This window comes from Sphaeramia orbicularis, chromosome 2 (genome assembly GCF_902148855.1).
Source record: "Sphaeramia orbicularis chromosome 2, fSphaOr1.1, whole genome shotgun sequence".
NCBI lineage: Eukaryota > Metazoa > Chordata > Actinopteri > Kurtiformes > Apogonidae > Sphaeramia > Sphaeramia orbicularis.
This window is the reverse complement of record NC_043958.1, coordinates 8,831,731-8,849,884: the sequence shown is the minus strand read 5'-3', so window position 1 is coordinate 8,849,884 and position 18,154 is coordinate 8,831,731. Positions and strand designations below refer to the sequence as shown.

The 18,154-nt window shown below is 37.6% G+C and overlaps 1 protein-coding gene across 1 annotated transcript; it reads right to left on the bottom strand.

Moving 5' to 3' along the window:
- Window positions 1-1,538: 1,538 nt before the first annotated feature.
- Window positions 1,539-13,960, bottom strand: LOC115435463 (male-specific lethal 3 homolog). Its single transcript, XM_030157891.1, is given in 15 exon segments — window positions 1,539-3,247; window positions 5,761-5,845; window positions 5,966-6,065; window positions 6,403-6,512; window positions 6,955-7,044; window positions 7,169-7,363; window positions 7,366-7,409; window positions 7,545-7,703; window positions 8,592-8,749; window positions 8,853-8,981; window positions 9,138-9,235; window positions 9,322-9,416; window positions 11,070-11,165; window positions 11,278-11,360; window positions 13,716-13,960. Coding segments are annotated over 15 exon segments (1,641 nt in total). The 5' UTR covers window positions 13,815-13,960; the 3' UTR covers window positions 1,539-3,147.
- Window positions 13,961-18,154: the final 4,194 nt, after the last annotated feature.

The window sequence follows — 18,154 nt, the reverse complement described above, 5'->3', positions numbered from 1 at the left end:
TTGTAGTTTAAAATGCAGCAAACTAGCTGCAAAGTGTAAACTGTAATGGTTCTGCAAATCACACATAAATACATACATATCAACATTTCTCATTACGTGTAAATTATAAGTGCATTTTAGGGTTTGAACAACTCATGGTGGTTTCTGAGTCAAACAGAAACTTTTCAGTTGATATGTGGATGTTTATGGCTAGGTTAGGGAAAATATATTTGGACTTGGTTTGAAACAAAAGATAGATGAGATAAAAAAATTTTTAAAAAATTATCTTTTCCTAATCCTCAAACAAAAGATTTTGATCAGTTTAAACTTATGTATTTAAAACTATAAAGGTTTAATGGAGACAGAAATATGACTTTAACAGTCTGAAAATATTAATGGAAAAACATGAAGTGTTGCACTGAGCCAGAACAGTGCACAAAGTAATGATGTTAGAATGAGTGAAAAAAATCAGGCTCTCATCAATGACAGGGCTGATTGAATGAAAATAAAAAAAAGGCAGAAAAATCGTTCCACATGACTAATAAATAAGAAGTCAGACACATTCTGAGTACAATGTATTTGGACTGTGAAGAGTCTTCAGCAGGTCATGAAACCACAAGAGACATGCTCAGTTTGAAACTCAATGTATCACCAGACAGTGGTAAAAAAAATTAACCAAAACAATGAATACAGAAAAAAAATATATAAAAAATACAGAAACTGAAAAAATGCAAAGTCCAGAACAAATGTCTGCAAATATGCTTAAAATTAAAAAATAAAAAATTGCTTAAGTCCTGGTTTGTACTTATCCACCACATTGACATACTAACCATTACGATAAAGGTAAAAAAATATCAATACTGGATCCATCAATGACAAATATGCTGAGCTGAATTACTGGCTCCAACAGCAAACCAGTGTGAGGTTGAGATTAGTAATTAAGGATTTCCAGAAACGTACAGCTGCTGCTTGTCTCCTTTTATTTTTCAAAAGCTTTTCTATTGTTTTATTTTCCCTGCAGATCTTTAATTGAAATGAGACTATAACATTTATTTTTACAGTATTCGATATTTATAATCCAATTGAACGCAAAAGGTAACAATATTGTACATTTACTCATCCCTATTTTGATTAAATGCAGGTTGTTTTGACAAAACACCATTTATCAGGTAGCAGATATCTTATAATCAGTATTAATCAACTGTAACAGTGTCTGATAGTGAGCAGAATGAGCACATCCGCCTGTTTATAACAACGCATTTTCATCCATCTTCAGACAGGAAGGCACAGACTGAATCAAACTTACAGCCTATTTGCTGTAACTCACCAGGGAACTGATGGAGAACCACACCACTTCAATGCTAAGTACAGTGTTAGCCCAGTCTTTTATCCTGTTTTTTAATCACATGTAAGATGCTAATGTTGATAAATGATCCTCTTTGGAAATTATCTGCATCAGCTGATTGTCATAAACGACAGGATAAAACTGATATAAATCTAAATAAATGTAGATATAAAATCAGTATGTCATGTACATGTGAGTAAGGGGACACATTTTTGAAAAACAATTTATTCACATCTACAAAGACCAAAAAGGGTGAATAAAAGGTGAAAATAAACAAATGCAAAAGTCAACCTAAACCCTCTAGAATCACACATTTTATTCCATTTAATGTGCTATAATCCAGAGGTTATATGGCATTCTGTCTATAAATATTTGTGTTCAGGAAGTTAAAACTATGTCTGCTGAGCCTTGTAAACTAAAGTCAATGACCGATTCAACACAAAATGTACAATAACAGTATATAAAGAGTGATCCAATGGCAAAAATAGGGTATTTACATTTTCATATTCACATGAAGACCACATAGAATGATCACTGTTCTTGCATAATCATCACTTGTCCTATCAGTCTCTTACATAAAGCTTACAATAACATGTACAATTTGTTAACTCTAAACAAACATCTGTGCCTTCTGGTTTCAAGTGGAGTGCATTTTCAAATATTAACAATCCCATATTTAACTATAAATCAGGTCTACTATTACCTTTTGAACTAGACTCATGGTGGCAAAAATGTTACCACAAATGACCTGACCTTTCTTCTTGTTAATATCAGTATTGATGTTATTAGCTGTATGTTAGCTTTCATTTCCATCAATGGTGAAACACTATGTCCTTTGTGTTAGAAGAAGGCCATAGTGACAGAAACAGAACAGACATGCATAGAACATCAAAAGCATAACAAAGCAAGAACAGAAAATAAATAAATTATGGGCATTAAAAAAAAACAACACACACAGAAAAGCAAAAAAGTGGAGGAACAATCATGCTCCATTAAAGATTGTTAAGCAGTCAGTAAAACAGAAGCGCTCAGCAATGGCAGCCCAGCATCTCCAGGGCAGAAGCAGCACATTTGTACTGTTGATTCATGGGAAATGCATCCAGAAACATCACAGCCAGCACTGCAATGAAAGCAAATGGTGCTACGCTGTCAAACAGGACAACCAGCTACTAATGGCAGGCAACTGTGTGAGGAAAAACATCCAAATTTTATTTACTGGATGGAAAGAACAATACAACAGCTTGGATTTGTTCTTTTGTAACTGCAGCCGAAACAAAGCCACATAAGCTTTGTCAAACAGTGTCTATTTCCACATCTTTAGTGGAGCAGAGCCATTTTGTCTTGGCCAGCCTTCAGATATTCAAGGGGGGCATGCTTTATGCTCCCACAGGACTTAAGGCTGAACCTTCAGCTTCTCTGAAGGTGAACTGTCTGAGCCTTAAGAAGAGAAAAGGCTGGAAAGAGGGAGCTCTTCTAATGAAAATGTCTCCTAAGGGGTTGCATGTAGTAAGCACACAGCACAAGTTAGCACTCGACATGCCATGGAACACTGAAGCAAAGCTGCACTGGGTGGCTGGACATGTAGGACAGTACCACAGCAGAGCATATGTTAGTGGCAGATTAGAAGCAACTGGTTCCACAACAGCAGAAAACTACAGTTAGGCCAGAGGAGAAAGGAGAAATATAACAGAGCTGAATCCTGAAGAAAGGCTCTGTTCCTTCTGCTGTTAGTAAGTCCAGACAAGTTGGTCTAGACAAGCCGAAAGGAGGAAGGTCAGGATAAAGACAAGCAAAGGAAGGACACAAAGTGGCCCATGTCTGCCTCAGTAAATTGGCCTGGGCTGTTTCATGCTGTAGTGGGCCTCTGATGCAGACACATATGCAGACTCAGGAAAAAAATCCTCATGGAACTCCGCCAGAAACCTAAGAGAGAGGATGGGAAGAGGAAGTACAAGGAGGAAGAGAGGAAAACAAGTGAGATATTTCAACTCCAGTGACAGGCATCTGTTCACATTAAATATTCAAGAAAACCAGTTTGTCACATGACAAACAGTGCAGACATGATGGGGCTTACATGAAACAAGAAGCAATGACGGGACCTCATCTTATATGTCACGTCCCAGTTCAAGTGAACTTCTGGTTTTCCTAGATATCCCGGGCTCATCCTACATTAATCCTACACCCCTTTGCCCTCTACACATGGATATATATGAGAGACAAAGCCCCTCATCCATCCCCATACCGCCATCATCAACGAACCAATCGCTGTGACAGAAAGACCGAGAACATGAGAGTGACCGTCCAACAGTCGGAGAGGCAAAGAGTGAAAAATCCCCTCCCCTCCCTCCCATCTAATCAGTAGCGGGGAAAACTAATCCGGAATCTTCTTAGTATCCGCTACTCGGCCAAATCCTCTAAATCTTGCCATCTCATCTTAGCTCCACCGGCCTTCCTAATCTCAATGCAAACAAATTATCCTCATCAGAGGAGAACTTAAGAACGCTTTGACAACGAATGACAAACAACTTAATGGGACAATAAAGGAAATGTGGATAAAATACGTACTTTTGGCAATGGGGTTAAAAATTGTTTAAATCTATGTCTTCACTGCAAACACAGATGGTGACATAAAAACTTTAAAGCATTAAGTTAATTGTAAAATCATTTTTTTTCCCTCCTTGGCTTGTGCTACTGCATCACACATTGTAAATCAGCATAATGTGTGCATACATGTGCACACACACTTAGTCATAATCATTCTTGCAGGGAAAGGGGGAGTGAGAGCAGAAGTGAGAGACCAATTGTGGCCAAATCCCACTTCAGTCTCAGCAACATCAATCAGTATCTGCCTGTTCGGCACAATCTGCCACGAGACTGATTTCAGAGTAAAAAATTGGGAAAGGCTTTCCCAGAAGACACCAGTATTTCGTTGGCGGCCAGTGTCCTGCAGTGTCCTTATGTTTTAAACACAGTGACAAAACTAATTACTGTCTCAAGAGAAAAGTGTTACATTCGTGTACATTTAAAAATAACATTGTCAGGTTGTTACTGATTCCTTCATCACAGAGATTGCAAAAATTAGATACTGTGATATACAAGCAACTTACTAAAGAGGTTATTCAACACTATGGAAGGGGCCCCCACACCCACCCCCAGTGTTAATGCAACAACTGTGGTTTTGTAAATAAAATGTTTATCCATCATTGCTTCAATAAATCAAGGATTTGCTCATTAATATATGAAAAACTAAAACTAGATAATTCCTCAAAATTAAAACACTTAAGCACATGGAAAAAGCAAACAGAGACTGAACAGACAGAAAAAAAAACAAAAAACAAAAAACAATGGAAATTTCACATCACAGTAAATCCCAACAGCTGATAATGATAATGTTCTACGTATACATAGAACATACTCTGAATATTAGGAGTCCCTCAATCTGGACACTACTCTCTCTGGTTATTTTCACAGGCCCCCCTGATGATTTCATGGCATCTGATACTTATCTCCCGTTTATTTATTTATTTCAGAGGACTGGGATAAGGTAATTTTGGCTCCGTATTGAGTCCTGCTGTTGCTCTGCAGTGCTGCTTAGCGGGAGAAGGCAGTACTGCATGTATTTGATTAGAGAATGAGAGGACCTAAATCCCCCAGGTTTGGGACCGGCTGAACTGAAGATCGCTTGGGAGGATTTAAAGATTAGACTCCCGCGCTTGTGTAACGCCCACTCATCACCCTCCCTCCAACACATGCTCTTTCTCACTCCATCTCTGTCCCATGTTCTCATTTCCTTCCCATTCCTTGCCTTTTTGTTGGGATATTTCACTGCTATTTTTGGTGCGTTGACAAGTCCTGCTGACCTCCATATTTATCTTTTCATTAAATCTATTGCTGCCCTGTTCTTTCTTTGTGCCTACATACGTTTAATTGGTGAAGCAGGAGAAACTGTATTTCCTGAATCTAAAGAGATTGCTCAGATAACTTCCAGTCTGCCCTTCTCTCCTTGTGAAATGTGAACTTTTTACAGCTCTCATCAGAGCTTATGCACTTTGCTAGGTCAAACCTTGGTTAATGAACCATGCAGGTTATTAAAAAGGTACATTTAAACTCAAGTGCTTACCAAGTAATCTCCCATTAATTCAATGCAGCACTACATCTTATTAATGATTTATCCTGGGGAATTATCCGTAATGTCACACAGATTCGGTCCAGCTGATACCATGATCCATTTTTTTTTAATGGTAGGGTAGAGATTTCAATATCATGCCTGAGTGTCTCCATGAGGAAACTGTAAGCCTTTGGGCATGAGTAAATCAAAGACAGGAGCACGGCCTGCTATTTAACCCCTTGTCTTTGGTGTTTAATTAAAATGGTTTTCTGACAGACCCATCATCTACAATGGTAATATATTAATAGTATAATGTGAGCACAGTTACCTGAGAAAGAGCTCCAAATGTTTGATCAGGGCTCGCAGATTCCTCTCGGGGATCTGCATCTTTCCCAGGATCTCAGGGAGCTTCACTGGGAAAAGTAAAGAGGATCAACTTGTTATTGCAAACTGGAAACAATAACATGAAACTCCAATCAAACCAGAAATATTCATGTTATCTCATAGGAAGTGTAAAAAAAGCAGAAACTAACCAAATAGCCGCAAGAGGTGCTGGGACCCATACAGGTAGGAGGGGGGAGGGGGCTGGTCATTCATGGGGTAGTTATCAGGGGTCAACTTCCAGCTCAGGACCTGGTCAACGAAGCAAAAAAAAAAAAAAGCAATTTGATGTACTGCAATTGATATTTAAATGCCATTAAAAACAACTTTCTAAAGAATAAACCGAGCCTTCAAACTGTCATTCTTCATGCTATAGTAGCTGATAATTGGTCAGTAGATATTCAACGCACTTTCAAATAAAACTTTTTATGTGTTTGTTTTGCCGAGTAACTTGATTCATACAACTTATTTAAACTGTTCCCTAGACTAAAGGAGACCGTTTCTTTCAACTATCTCAGTGTCCTTTAACAAGATGTTACTCTGTTTCCTACATGGCTAATAGTACTTCTACCACACACAGTTTCATCACCTCATTAAGCTCGTTGTTTCTCCGGCTCTCGAGGCCATAGAAAGGACCACTACGCTCTTTGCTTGGCGTCAAGGGCAACGGCGAAGATGAGCCACTGTGCACCGGCGTTTCTGGTTGAAGAGGAACAGATCAAATTTAGCGTCAGAATTGTAGCACTTCCTGTCATATCTGTATTAGGGGGTTTTTGGAAGTTATATTACAAACAGATGTTACAAATGTAAAAAGACATGTTATTTTTTTGAGAATGGAGTTCTTGAAGTTGATTAATGGAGGAAAAGAAGCGCAATGATGCCATCTACTGCACTATACTGGTTATTACAAACACAAAGGTTTTCATGTTTTAACTGCCATGTTTCAATATTAGTCCAAATAACATACTAAACTTTTTTAACTGTCAATCCTAACTCTTCAAATGTACTTGGAACTATTACTGTTAAAGTAAAACAATAAAGAAGCACAAATAGCCAAGATTTAGTAGTTGTAGTAAAATATTAAAGCCAAGTCAAACAGATTAATATGGCAGTAGGCTTTTATGTAAATATTTTTGCTTACTCCTTTCAAGGTTGAGGAAGAACTTTGGCTGTGATGAGCTGTCGACCAAACGACGTTTGAGCTGAGGAGATGCTGCTGCACTGCCTCCACCTGGATTATAGATCAACACTTAGAATTATGCTTCACACTCCATTAGAAACTGAACACAAAGCAAGTAAATTACACAATGTTTTTAAAGAGATTTTAGTTGATTCGAGTGTATTCCTACAAATACCTCCACTGCTCCCTTCAGCCGGCCGGTCGCCTCCAGACATGTTCCTGGTGGAGCGTCTGAGGGACTGGGACTGGGACTGATATGAAATACAGTCCATGTCAGGGTGACGTCTGCGCTTCGGAGTGGGTGCTGGGGCAGTTGTTGTGGTGGCAGAGATGTCACTCAGTGCCGGCTGGCTGTCTGTGGACTGGGGGTGGGGGGGTTGTGGCCGAGCGGGCTTGGGCTGCGCTCTCGTTGGGCACTAAAATAAAACAGGACACAGGAGGATGATATCATAGAGGGTAAAACACAACGCCACATTTAACTTATTAAAAAAAAAAAAAAAGCCATCAGCTGTTTAAGACACAGATTACGTAACTAATATGAAAAGACTTACTTGCTGGAACAGGGGGAACTCTCATTGATGGCCAGGAAGAGTCTGGAAGAGCTGACCTTTTTGAACTGAGCTTGTTCACATGGGTAGAGGAGGATCATGGGTAAAGTGAAGTCAAAGGTGATCCTCAAGCCGTCGACCATTTCCTTGCATAACTCCTCACTTGAAAATAAATAAGAAACTGTTAAGAGTTTAGCAAGTTTCAACAAAGTCAATTGATATTATACAATATAAAATAAGACTCATATGAATGTGTATTTGTATTTATACTTTCCACTATTGCTACTGGTCCCATGTGGGGCTTATTTTGTTGATTTGTTCCAGTGTGATTGATTCAATGTTTTCCACAATTTGTCATTGCATTAACTTCCAGTCAATGGTGAAGATTTGTTAAATGTGGTTATATTTTAAAAAATGTATGGACTACCATTCAGTTTATTGAATTTTATACATTTAAAAGGTCTAATGGAAATTCATGGAGTTAGTATGGGAAGCATTACTGCAACTGGATCCTCACAACTACAAACTAAAATGAGTATAAAAAAAACATCTAGGTGAGATAAGTAGAAAGAATAATATTCAATTATTGTAAAGCTCAAAACATCTTAGTTTTAGATTATGGGGCTGTGTTCCCAATTACATACACTGACATTAACAAACAAATGTATAGCCAAAAAATACTGATTTACATGCTGTCAAATGTGACAGGATGTATACAGCAGGATATTTTTCTGTTATACTAAAGTGTGTGTCAGTATGGGGTGAACTTTTGCAGTATTTTACTGCAAAACACACAGTGAATAGCTGAAACTTGGAGTTTATGATACAATGTGTTGTGATGCTCATCCCCATGCACTTTGCTCTAACTTTCTTTGCTGAAGAATTCCTATTTATATACATAAGAAAAAATTTTAATGAAAAAAAAAAAAAAAAAAAACAGCTGAAAATTTCAACAACAGGTACAATTGCAATTGATTTGTTATACATCCACGCTTCATCTTTTATCTTGCTTCTTTTATTTGACATCTGTTAATATGTGCACAGATGTACCTTTTCTCTGGAGAGATGGGTGGTGGGCTGCTGCTCTGGGTTGTGTTCTGCTGTCGTCTGTATCTCTCATTGGCCATGAATGCCTTGTTGATGGCAAAGTGCTTTACATACGACTCAAGAATGTGCACAACATTTGTCTGACAGGGAACCATCACCAGCTAAGTTGGAAACACACAAATATGAGGTTAAGTAGCATTAAATGAAGGACACAGAGAAAATTTAGTCAAAACTTATAAGAGTGCTTCAGGCTAATTTATTTACCTTCTTCCTCTTGTTGATGTAAAAACAGTCATCCTCCAGTTTCTTCTTCAAAATATCAGGGATGCTAATGTCAACATGAACAGTCTTCTCCTCACACTCCCTCTTAACATTAATATCTGGCTCAACCCTCTGAAACATACAAACATTTAGTCAAGTTAATTTTTTATTCACTCAATATGCACAAACATGGGGGGTTACTAAGAGAATAAGAGTTAATTTCAATTTATGAGATAACAGGTTCATTAAATGTATAGAATGAAGGATTATGTTTGTGATCAATGTCACCATTTTGTTGATATCCTCAGAGAAGGTACTGTCCCCACTGTTTGAAGATTCAGGATCAGAATCGTCTCCGTCACTGCTCTCTGAAGATGAAATCAAACCTGCTGACAAAAATTAATGTGGAGTTTAATCTGATTGCTCAGGGACACTGGGAGCAAAAACATAAAGGCAGAGATCACTTTCTCACATGCGTCATCGCTGTCGTCCTCCTTCGGGAGAGTCTTCAGAGAGGATTTAGTACCAGACTGACGACGACGCCTCTTCACCCATCCCTTTTTCTTCCTACACCAAGAAAACACACACAGGGAACTAAAGCTGTAAACTTGTGAATACAGTCTGGTATCACAGTTTCAACAAGGTCAATTACAGACTTTGAGGCCCTTTTAAAACTAATATTTATACAATTTAAGACCTATTTCACAGCCACATTGTCAAGAAAGAACATGAGAAGAAAAAAAATCATGCAGTTGAACACATTAAATTCAAAACATAGAAGTCAGTCTATGCAGGAGTAATTTGTGTGTATACTGGGTGATGACAAGCCATTGCACTGCAACTTAATGTTTCTCCGACTTCTAGGGATGCAACGGTACCATTCGGTCCACCCTGCACGGGACAATCCACCCTTATCGACCGTGGGTTTTCCGTTTTGCAATTGATTTCTCTCTCTCTGGACATGTATGTGAACACGCAGCATGGGGACGCCCAGCCCCTCAGTGAGAGACAGCAGCGAGAGAAGTGGTTTTAGACTCAACATACATCAGAGTCCTGCACAACTCCACCACTTTTCCAAAACTGGCACCCACCCGTACCCGCGTACACTACACCCGCGACCCAACCTGATCCGTGATTTAACACATTGTCTACACAGTAACTCACTGTTAAGCTCCCGTGGGTCTCTGACCCAGTGCAGGACTCTGACACACATACAATACCGTGACACACTATTAGAAGGAAATCCATACAGCAGATAACAGTGGTGTTTTTATACTGCTGTTTTCTTTTACATCCCTATGCAGAGCAGGAACTTATTTATTTAAAAAAAGCTCCCTTTGGGCCTTATGTGTGCACATGTCTATTTTATACAACTGTATACAAGTAGTCAAAAAATAAGAAAGGGTGCTACTGTTCAGTACAGAAAGTGTTATTTTATTCAGTACAGTGATATAATTTGTTCCTACTGTACAATTCAGTTTTTGCTGGCAAGCAAAATAAAAACTATAATTTTGGGAGAAAAAACTGTTCTCTTTATGGACAAAACAAGTACCAAAACTGAACGGAGGTCCAAAAACCAAGGTACGGACTGAACCATGGGCTACCTGTACCACTGCACCCCTAATGACTTCACAATAAGGTGCCTAGTTTGAGTACTTCTTTTTTTCCCCCACACATCAGCATTAAAACATCTCGTCATCAGCCCTAAATGTGCTATTCTTGAGCCAGATCCCATTGAGAATACAGAGAAAACAGCAGAAAAACTGACTTTTCAATAAAATACATCATTAACTGAACCTAAACCAAGCATTTCCCTCCACTGTCCATCAAACTCCATGGAATTTACTGGTGAGTCATTGATGTAGAAGATGTTTCCATGTTCACTATGAAGCCTCTGATTGTCCAAATGGGTCATATCTGATGACCATAAAAAGACGACAAACTGCATTTTATACCAGTTATATACTTGTATTGATAAGATTAGTGGATCAACAGGTATTAAACATTTTAGATCAGTAGATGGTTTTGGTTGGTGATGGATGTTTGGGTCTTTATGGGTTAAGATACTGTAAAGCCTATAATTCAGATTGGAAATGCTGAGTACTTACAGTATTACTAACACAGTTTGCCTACATTACCATTACACTAAAAGTTATGATTAAATATTTTAAAAAGCCATATAATCATGAATCATTTCCACTTCATGAATGTAGAACTTACATGCGACCTAAAGCTTTGCGGGCCAGTTTACGCTGCAATTTCCTGTTCTCCTCAGTGTCCCTTAGGACATGATCCTCTGCAGCCCAACGGTCCCAACTACAAAAATACAGAAAGAAGCACTCGCGATCACCTACACACACCTGGAGATCTGACAGAAATGTTACCTAAATACATCACCATGTGGAACAACTTAAGACGCTTATGTTACCTCCTGTTCCAACCGTTAAAGTGAATCAGGTACTTTGGGATTCTCCTTCCATGTTCATCTGAACCTATCAAGACATCAAGAACCTGTAATTCAAAAACACAACACACTGACATTATGCAACAGGATAATAATTGAGAAGGATAATACATCTGCTAGTAATACATCTGACATCAAATACAATAACTCCAACCCCTTTGCTTTTTTAGAATTGTATCACTCCAAGCAGGTATCAGAGGTAATGGCCTGTATTATGTTTCGTGCCTCAGAGACACTGCACAAGTTGTTACTGAATGGTCAGCATGGCACCTCAAGGCCAAAAATTCTCTAAAGAAAGAACATAGTAGCCAAGGATACAGGAGGATCAATAAATTGATAAAACTAAGCTGCGCCACTGGAGCCAAGACCATTCAAAGATTTGCCCAGAACCTTACAATGAATCAGACTTACACAGGCAGACATAGATTTATACATTATCTGCTCAGTAAATTGGTAAACCATACATCACATAAGAAGGCTCACAGCTTGCTAAAGCACATAAAGTCAAACTGATGACCTCTAAGGAGTATGTCTTGAAATATGTCTTGTTCGACAAATGAAAAATAGAAAAAAATGTGTTGCACCTGTAGTTAAACACTGGTGGTTTGAGGACACATGATGATGTTGGATCATCATGACCGGAGTGCGCAAATGTATTGATGTGTGACTTGTTGAACCATGAATTACACTTTAAACTGTAGGAGAGCCAATCTGAACTGATTTGATCACAGTTGAGCACTTGAATGGAGGAATATGAGGTGTCAGACATTAGACACCTCAAAGACGTCATCACAGAAAAAAAGAAAAATACTACGAGTAAGCAACTGTATAAATTCTCATGAACTTCTCGCCCCTGCTCCCAATGCAGCAGCCTGGCAAAGTTGCAAAGAGTGTACTCATTTTGGAAGATACTGTATGGTTTGCACACTCAGACTGGCCAGATGTGGAAATCTCTGCAACAATACTGGCATTTACAAGCCTATAAGAACAGCATATAGAGTATTTTATTCTTTGATTAACTGCTGTGATGATTCATGGGAAATCTCTGAATGGCGTTATCCACAGCGTTGTATCAAAGATGTACTGATCCTCTTGGATCCATGGCCAAGATCTTTAGAGAGTTCTTGAGCACAATGTGACATGTAGACGCTTCAGTCACTCCCTGTGTGACATGTAATTCTTATGGCTGAATATTTAAGGGCACATGGTATTACAACTCTTAACAATATCCTTCACACAGAACAATCTCTCTACAGCTGGTGATCTAACCTGTGTCCATAATACACCCACTTTTGCTCCTATTTATTGCACAAACCTCGACTGTAAAGGAAAATGAGTTGGCATAGGAGTTGTGTGTAAACAAACGGGGAAAGTCCACCATGTAATACACCTTAGGCCAGTGTCTTCATTACACCTGCATGGAGAGTTGATGTGAAATAATTCCTAATAACTCACTTTTGTGTCCTATTATACATTCACTTTTGAACTGTAATTTTGCATGGCTTCAGTCTTTTACATTTTAAATACTGAACGTTTTACCTATAAGAGAGAAAACATTTTTATGAAAACACTAACCTCGATTCTAAATTATTATATATGATCAGTGAGCAAACTAGGAGAAAATACATTTAGTAATACGTTTAGTCTCTTAGTGCAGAAATTACGTACGTTCTGGGCAGCTAATAGTTAATGCTAACTGAATGCTAACTTCGCTAAGGCTACCAGCATGTCAACACACCGTTCGCTTCCTGTTAGCATTACAAAGCTAGTTAATAACTGAAATAAACATAAAAGAAAGGCCGAGAAAACGTTCAATTCAGCTGCCGTTACTTTTTGTTATCTGCTTTCTAATAGTTATCTTCTTCTTCAGCACGTAACGATACGCCATGAGCTAACGCTAGCATAAAATTAACAAGTAGAAGCCAGTCTAGCTAGTATTTGCTAACGATAAGTTACAGGGCTAATGAGCAGCGAAGTCTGGTGCGTCTGTTTATCGTCACAGTGGTGTTAAAATAAAAGATAACAAATCAGTTTTAACAAGTTAAATGGAGTTTAATTTATATTATCCTAAAAAGGAAAGCCATATTTTCCTATGCCAGTTGAATGTACTGACAGTAGTTTTAGCCTAACTCCCTCATTCAGGAGCCTAACTGTTGAAACGTTTTCCGACTTGATTCATTATTTTTTTGTAGAAAACATGAAATAAAACCGGTCAAATTAACCCGGGAATGCCGTGACTAGGACAGCTAACATTATTCTGGGAAGGCCTGGCACTGAATGGCCTTTGCAGTCCTCTGATATTCCCGCACGTTATACAAACAACCCTTTTTTTACATCTAAATTATTCGTCTGCATAAAAGTCAGAAACGCTGTAGCAACATTAGCTTGTGCACAAACGTTACCTTAGCGTCATACAACACTTTAGCCTTGGTGGGATCGGGTTCAAAACACAGCACTCTTTCCCCTTTGTGAAACTGATATTTAATTCCCCGCGAATTCATTTGTTCATGGCGACTTGTGGGAGAGAAGGCATCGATCTCAGGACCCTAACAAACTCCTTAACCCTTTCCTGGCTAAATCCTTTTCCGTGAGGGGTATTCCACCAAAACACACACTGGGGGAAAGGGGGAAAGGGGGCGCTGTTCTTCTTCTTCTTCTGCCTCGGATGTTTGACAGTCGACCCTCCACTTGTGTTTTGCTGCCCTCTACTGTCCAATGTCAAAAGTCTCACTTTTTATTGCTATGTCATGTACTGATGTTAGTTTTCATGTGACGCGGCATTAAATATTGCATAATGGTTTCAATGTTGTTTTTACACCTGTTTTTACACCTGATAATCTGTTTATGCTGCGGTTTGGCCTTTTTTTTTTAAAAACCAAATAATGTTACTTATATTTTGTAGGATATCCGGAAACGCTAGTGTAAAGTCATTATGTCTGCCTTTACTTTTCAGAGCTCATGGGGTAAATGCGCCATCTCGTGGACAAACTCATGAACTACACTCAACTTCCGTAAAAGCTTATTTTCTAACTTTTTCCCGGATATTTCTCTGTTATATCTAAAACTTAAACCTGAGCAAGGGGTAGTTTATCAGAATTATGTTTTTATTTTTTTATTTTATTCTTTCTTCGAGCTACATATCGGCTGTTAACCCTTTCATGCATGAATTATTGGAACCTTAGTCAAGATTTTTTTTTTCCCCTTAGTGTTTTTATTCCTTTTTAGGCATGAAAAAACAAACAAACAATGTGATTGAAATTTTCTTCAATTAACTTATTTTTCATGGAGATACAAAAATGTCCACTCAGCTGGACACCGTGTTTTTAATTTTTGAAGCAAAGAATGTAATATCAAAAAGTGATATTCTGTGAGAAAACTATGAAATAAAAACATTTTTAATGCTGCTAATTTGATGTTTTGTGTGATTTTAACATACACTAATATAAGTTATTACTCTCTTCATGGAGATAATATGCAAAAACAAACAAACAAACAAACAAAAAAAAAACACTCAAACATATTACTGCACATCAGGTTTATCAAGAACTGTAAAGTTACAGTAATGGTATGAATGTCAGTGTATGGGATGATGTATGTGTCCACTGTGTTGGCTGATATGCAACTAAAACAACAAAACTCATGAAAATACAAGAGAACAGGTGTCGAATAACTGTCCACTGTAGTGACCGCTATACATGAAAGGGTTAATATGAATCATAGTGTTTTATAAATATATGCTAATAGTTTTGTTAGCATGCTAACACTTTGTTAAGATAGTTAAGTTAAACTAGGTGCATTTAGACAGGTAATGTATTGGTTTGTAAACTGAAAATGAGAAAATATAGCCTTACAAAAGTTAGATGTAGTTTCAGTCCATGCCCACCAGAGGGCGCTTAAAGTAAAGCTGGAGGAAATAAGATCAAAGTAACATTTCCGGTTAGATACTAAAGAATAAAAGGTTCTAGACATGCATTTATATTGATTGTATTGCTGCATCACTCTACCAATTTATATTAAACGAACAGTGATATATATGTATATATATAAAAATGGGGTAATTATACTCAAACATATTATGAATTTCAATATTTGATAACCACTATAGAAGGTACTGAACCTGCACATGTATGAGGATGAAGCTCATGACATCCTATACTGAAAATGTTGGCATTTGTTTTTGGACTTCATGTTTTATTTTGTAGGGGTAACTGCAAGTCTAAATATGTACGTGTTATGTTGGTCTTCACTTTAAGGTGTTTCTATGAAAAGTGCATCATCTGGTGGACACACTGACGAACTACACCCATATACAATTATTTTATAAAAGGGCTTTGTCATTAAGTTGTCATAAAAATAAAATGTTTCTAGCACTAAACATTTATGAACTATGATTGATTAATGAGCACTTCCACCAAAACCAATGCCTTGTGGGCTAGTAGAATTATAATTCATAAAATATATAATTACACGGCTGTCCGCTAGAGGGAGACATACTAAAAGAAATAACAAGTTAAGCTAGAAATAATGAGCTTATACCACAGTTTCCCGTTACTCCCTACATAATAAAAGCTCAATGATTTATATTGCATCCACACTTAAGTTAAACATGATTACTGTAACATTCATATTTCTGTTAATACCAAAGAAACACTACCTCCTAGATACTAAATTATATCCAGTGTTTTACTGAAAAATAAAACCCAAAAATAAACATGTAAAAAAAAATTGATCCAATAAACAGTGCTCTTCTCACAGTGAAAAGGTTTTTATTTTATGTTTCACTAACTTTAGTGAAATTTAAAGTTGAGGGGAAGTGTTTTCAGTGTGCACGCTGATGATAATATCTGCAGGATCTTCTGCTTTGCCTCTGCTGCTGTCACTCAACAAATTCCTGCAGAGCTTCACTTGACTTTAATCACACAAAACAGTGAGAAATGCTGAAACTACACTAACCAACAACAGACAAGAAACTGATCAGACTAGTGGGCAACACAAATGATAAAACATCCTGTATGAATTATACGTGAAATACAAAGAAATATACAGCAGCCCCGCAGATACAGGACCATGAGGTAATAACAATAATGACTAATGATGACAAAAATGTAACGTTATGAAAAGGAATAAAGTTACTGAACAGAAATACTGAAATATTACACATTTAACAAATCACTTATTACAATTATGTCACATATGAACGACAATTATTAATAATGAACAAATAATGCTAAACATAAAAACAGTTAATCACAGCATTAGAACAGTATAAGAAAGAAATAAGATGAAATATGACAATAAAAATAACAATGTACAGAGAAGAGGATGAGACTTAAAAAAAAAAAACAAAGAATCAGAAAAAAAGCGACATTACAAAGATGTGCCTAAGATTTTATTTGAAAATGTCTTTAGTGTCTGTTGTAATGTGTGTTGGAATTAAAAACAAGCTTTTTTTCAATTTCAGGGCTTCTAAAATACGTTATAATAAATATCACTATAAAATGCTCAACTAACAATTCAGTCTTTGATTACAGCTCTAAAACTGCAAAAATAACATCAGAGATGATAGAAAAAATATTTTCAAAGAAATCAATGTATTCTCATTGATCAAACCTTTAATCACTATGTACAGGACATTTGTAGTTTTATAAAACTATACAACTCTGGTGTTAAACACCCTGTACTTCCCATTGTTTCCATAGTTTTATCAAAAAGCTCCAGTGATGAAAAGTGAGTCTCAGTGAGTTTTTACAGTAGAGTATTTACATGCACGACTGAGGGACCGTGAACCGTTCATAGCAGCAGATAAGGACTTTTTAAAGGTGGTGGCGGTTGTTGTCTTCACTGCTGTAAAGTGACAACATGTGACCAATAAACCAGAGAGCAGCTGGGTCACTCCTTAATATCCCTGTAATCCTATTTTTATTGAAGAGCATCAGAAACATCTCCAAGTCTGAGATCCTGAGGAGACATTTTCAAGAAATCACGACACACGTGCAGCACATGTGGTGAATTCACTGTGACTTTAGGACTAAATTCCTAAGACCTGACAAAATAGGAGAGGGGTGGAGCGTGTCTCTATCTATCTATCTATCTATCTATCTATCTATCTATCTATCTATCTATCTATCTATCTATCTATCTATCTATCTATCTATCTATCTATCTATCTATCTATCTATCTATCTATCTATCTATCTATCTATCTATCCATCCATCCATCCATCCATCCATCCATCCATCCATCCATCCATCCATCCATCCATCCATCCATCCATCCATATATGTGTACAGTACAGTTGTGGTCCTAAGTTTACATACCCTGACAGAATGCACATGGGATGGTCTTGGATGTTTGAACATGACAATGACCCAAAACACAAGGCCAAGTCGACCTGTCATAGGCTACAGCAGAAGAAAGTGAAGGTGAAGGAGTGTCCATCTCAGACTCCGGACCTCAGTATCATTGAGCCACTTTGGGGAGGTCTCAAACATGAAGGTCATGCAAGAAAACCCAAAATCTTAAAGGAACTGAAGGTGTTGTGCCAAGAAGAATGGGCAGCTTTACCATCTGAGACAATAAAGTGTCTCATCCATAACTACCACAAAAGACTTGAAGCTGTCATTGATGTCAAAGGGGCCGACAGAGGATTAAGAACTAGGGTATGTAAACTTTGGATCAGGGTCATTTGGATAGTTTCTGTTGTCAGTATGAAAAAGAGCAAACACATTTGTTTGATAATAAATGGCTTCACCCAACCACCAGCTAAGAGAAGTTTTTGTATTATCATTCATATTCTCTGAAAAATGGCCAGAGGATCACAAATTCTGCTAGGGCATGTAA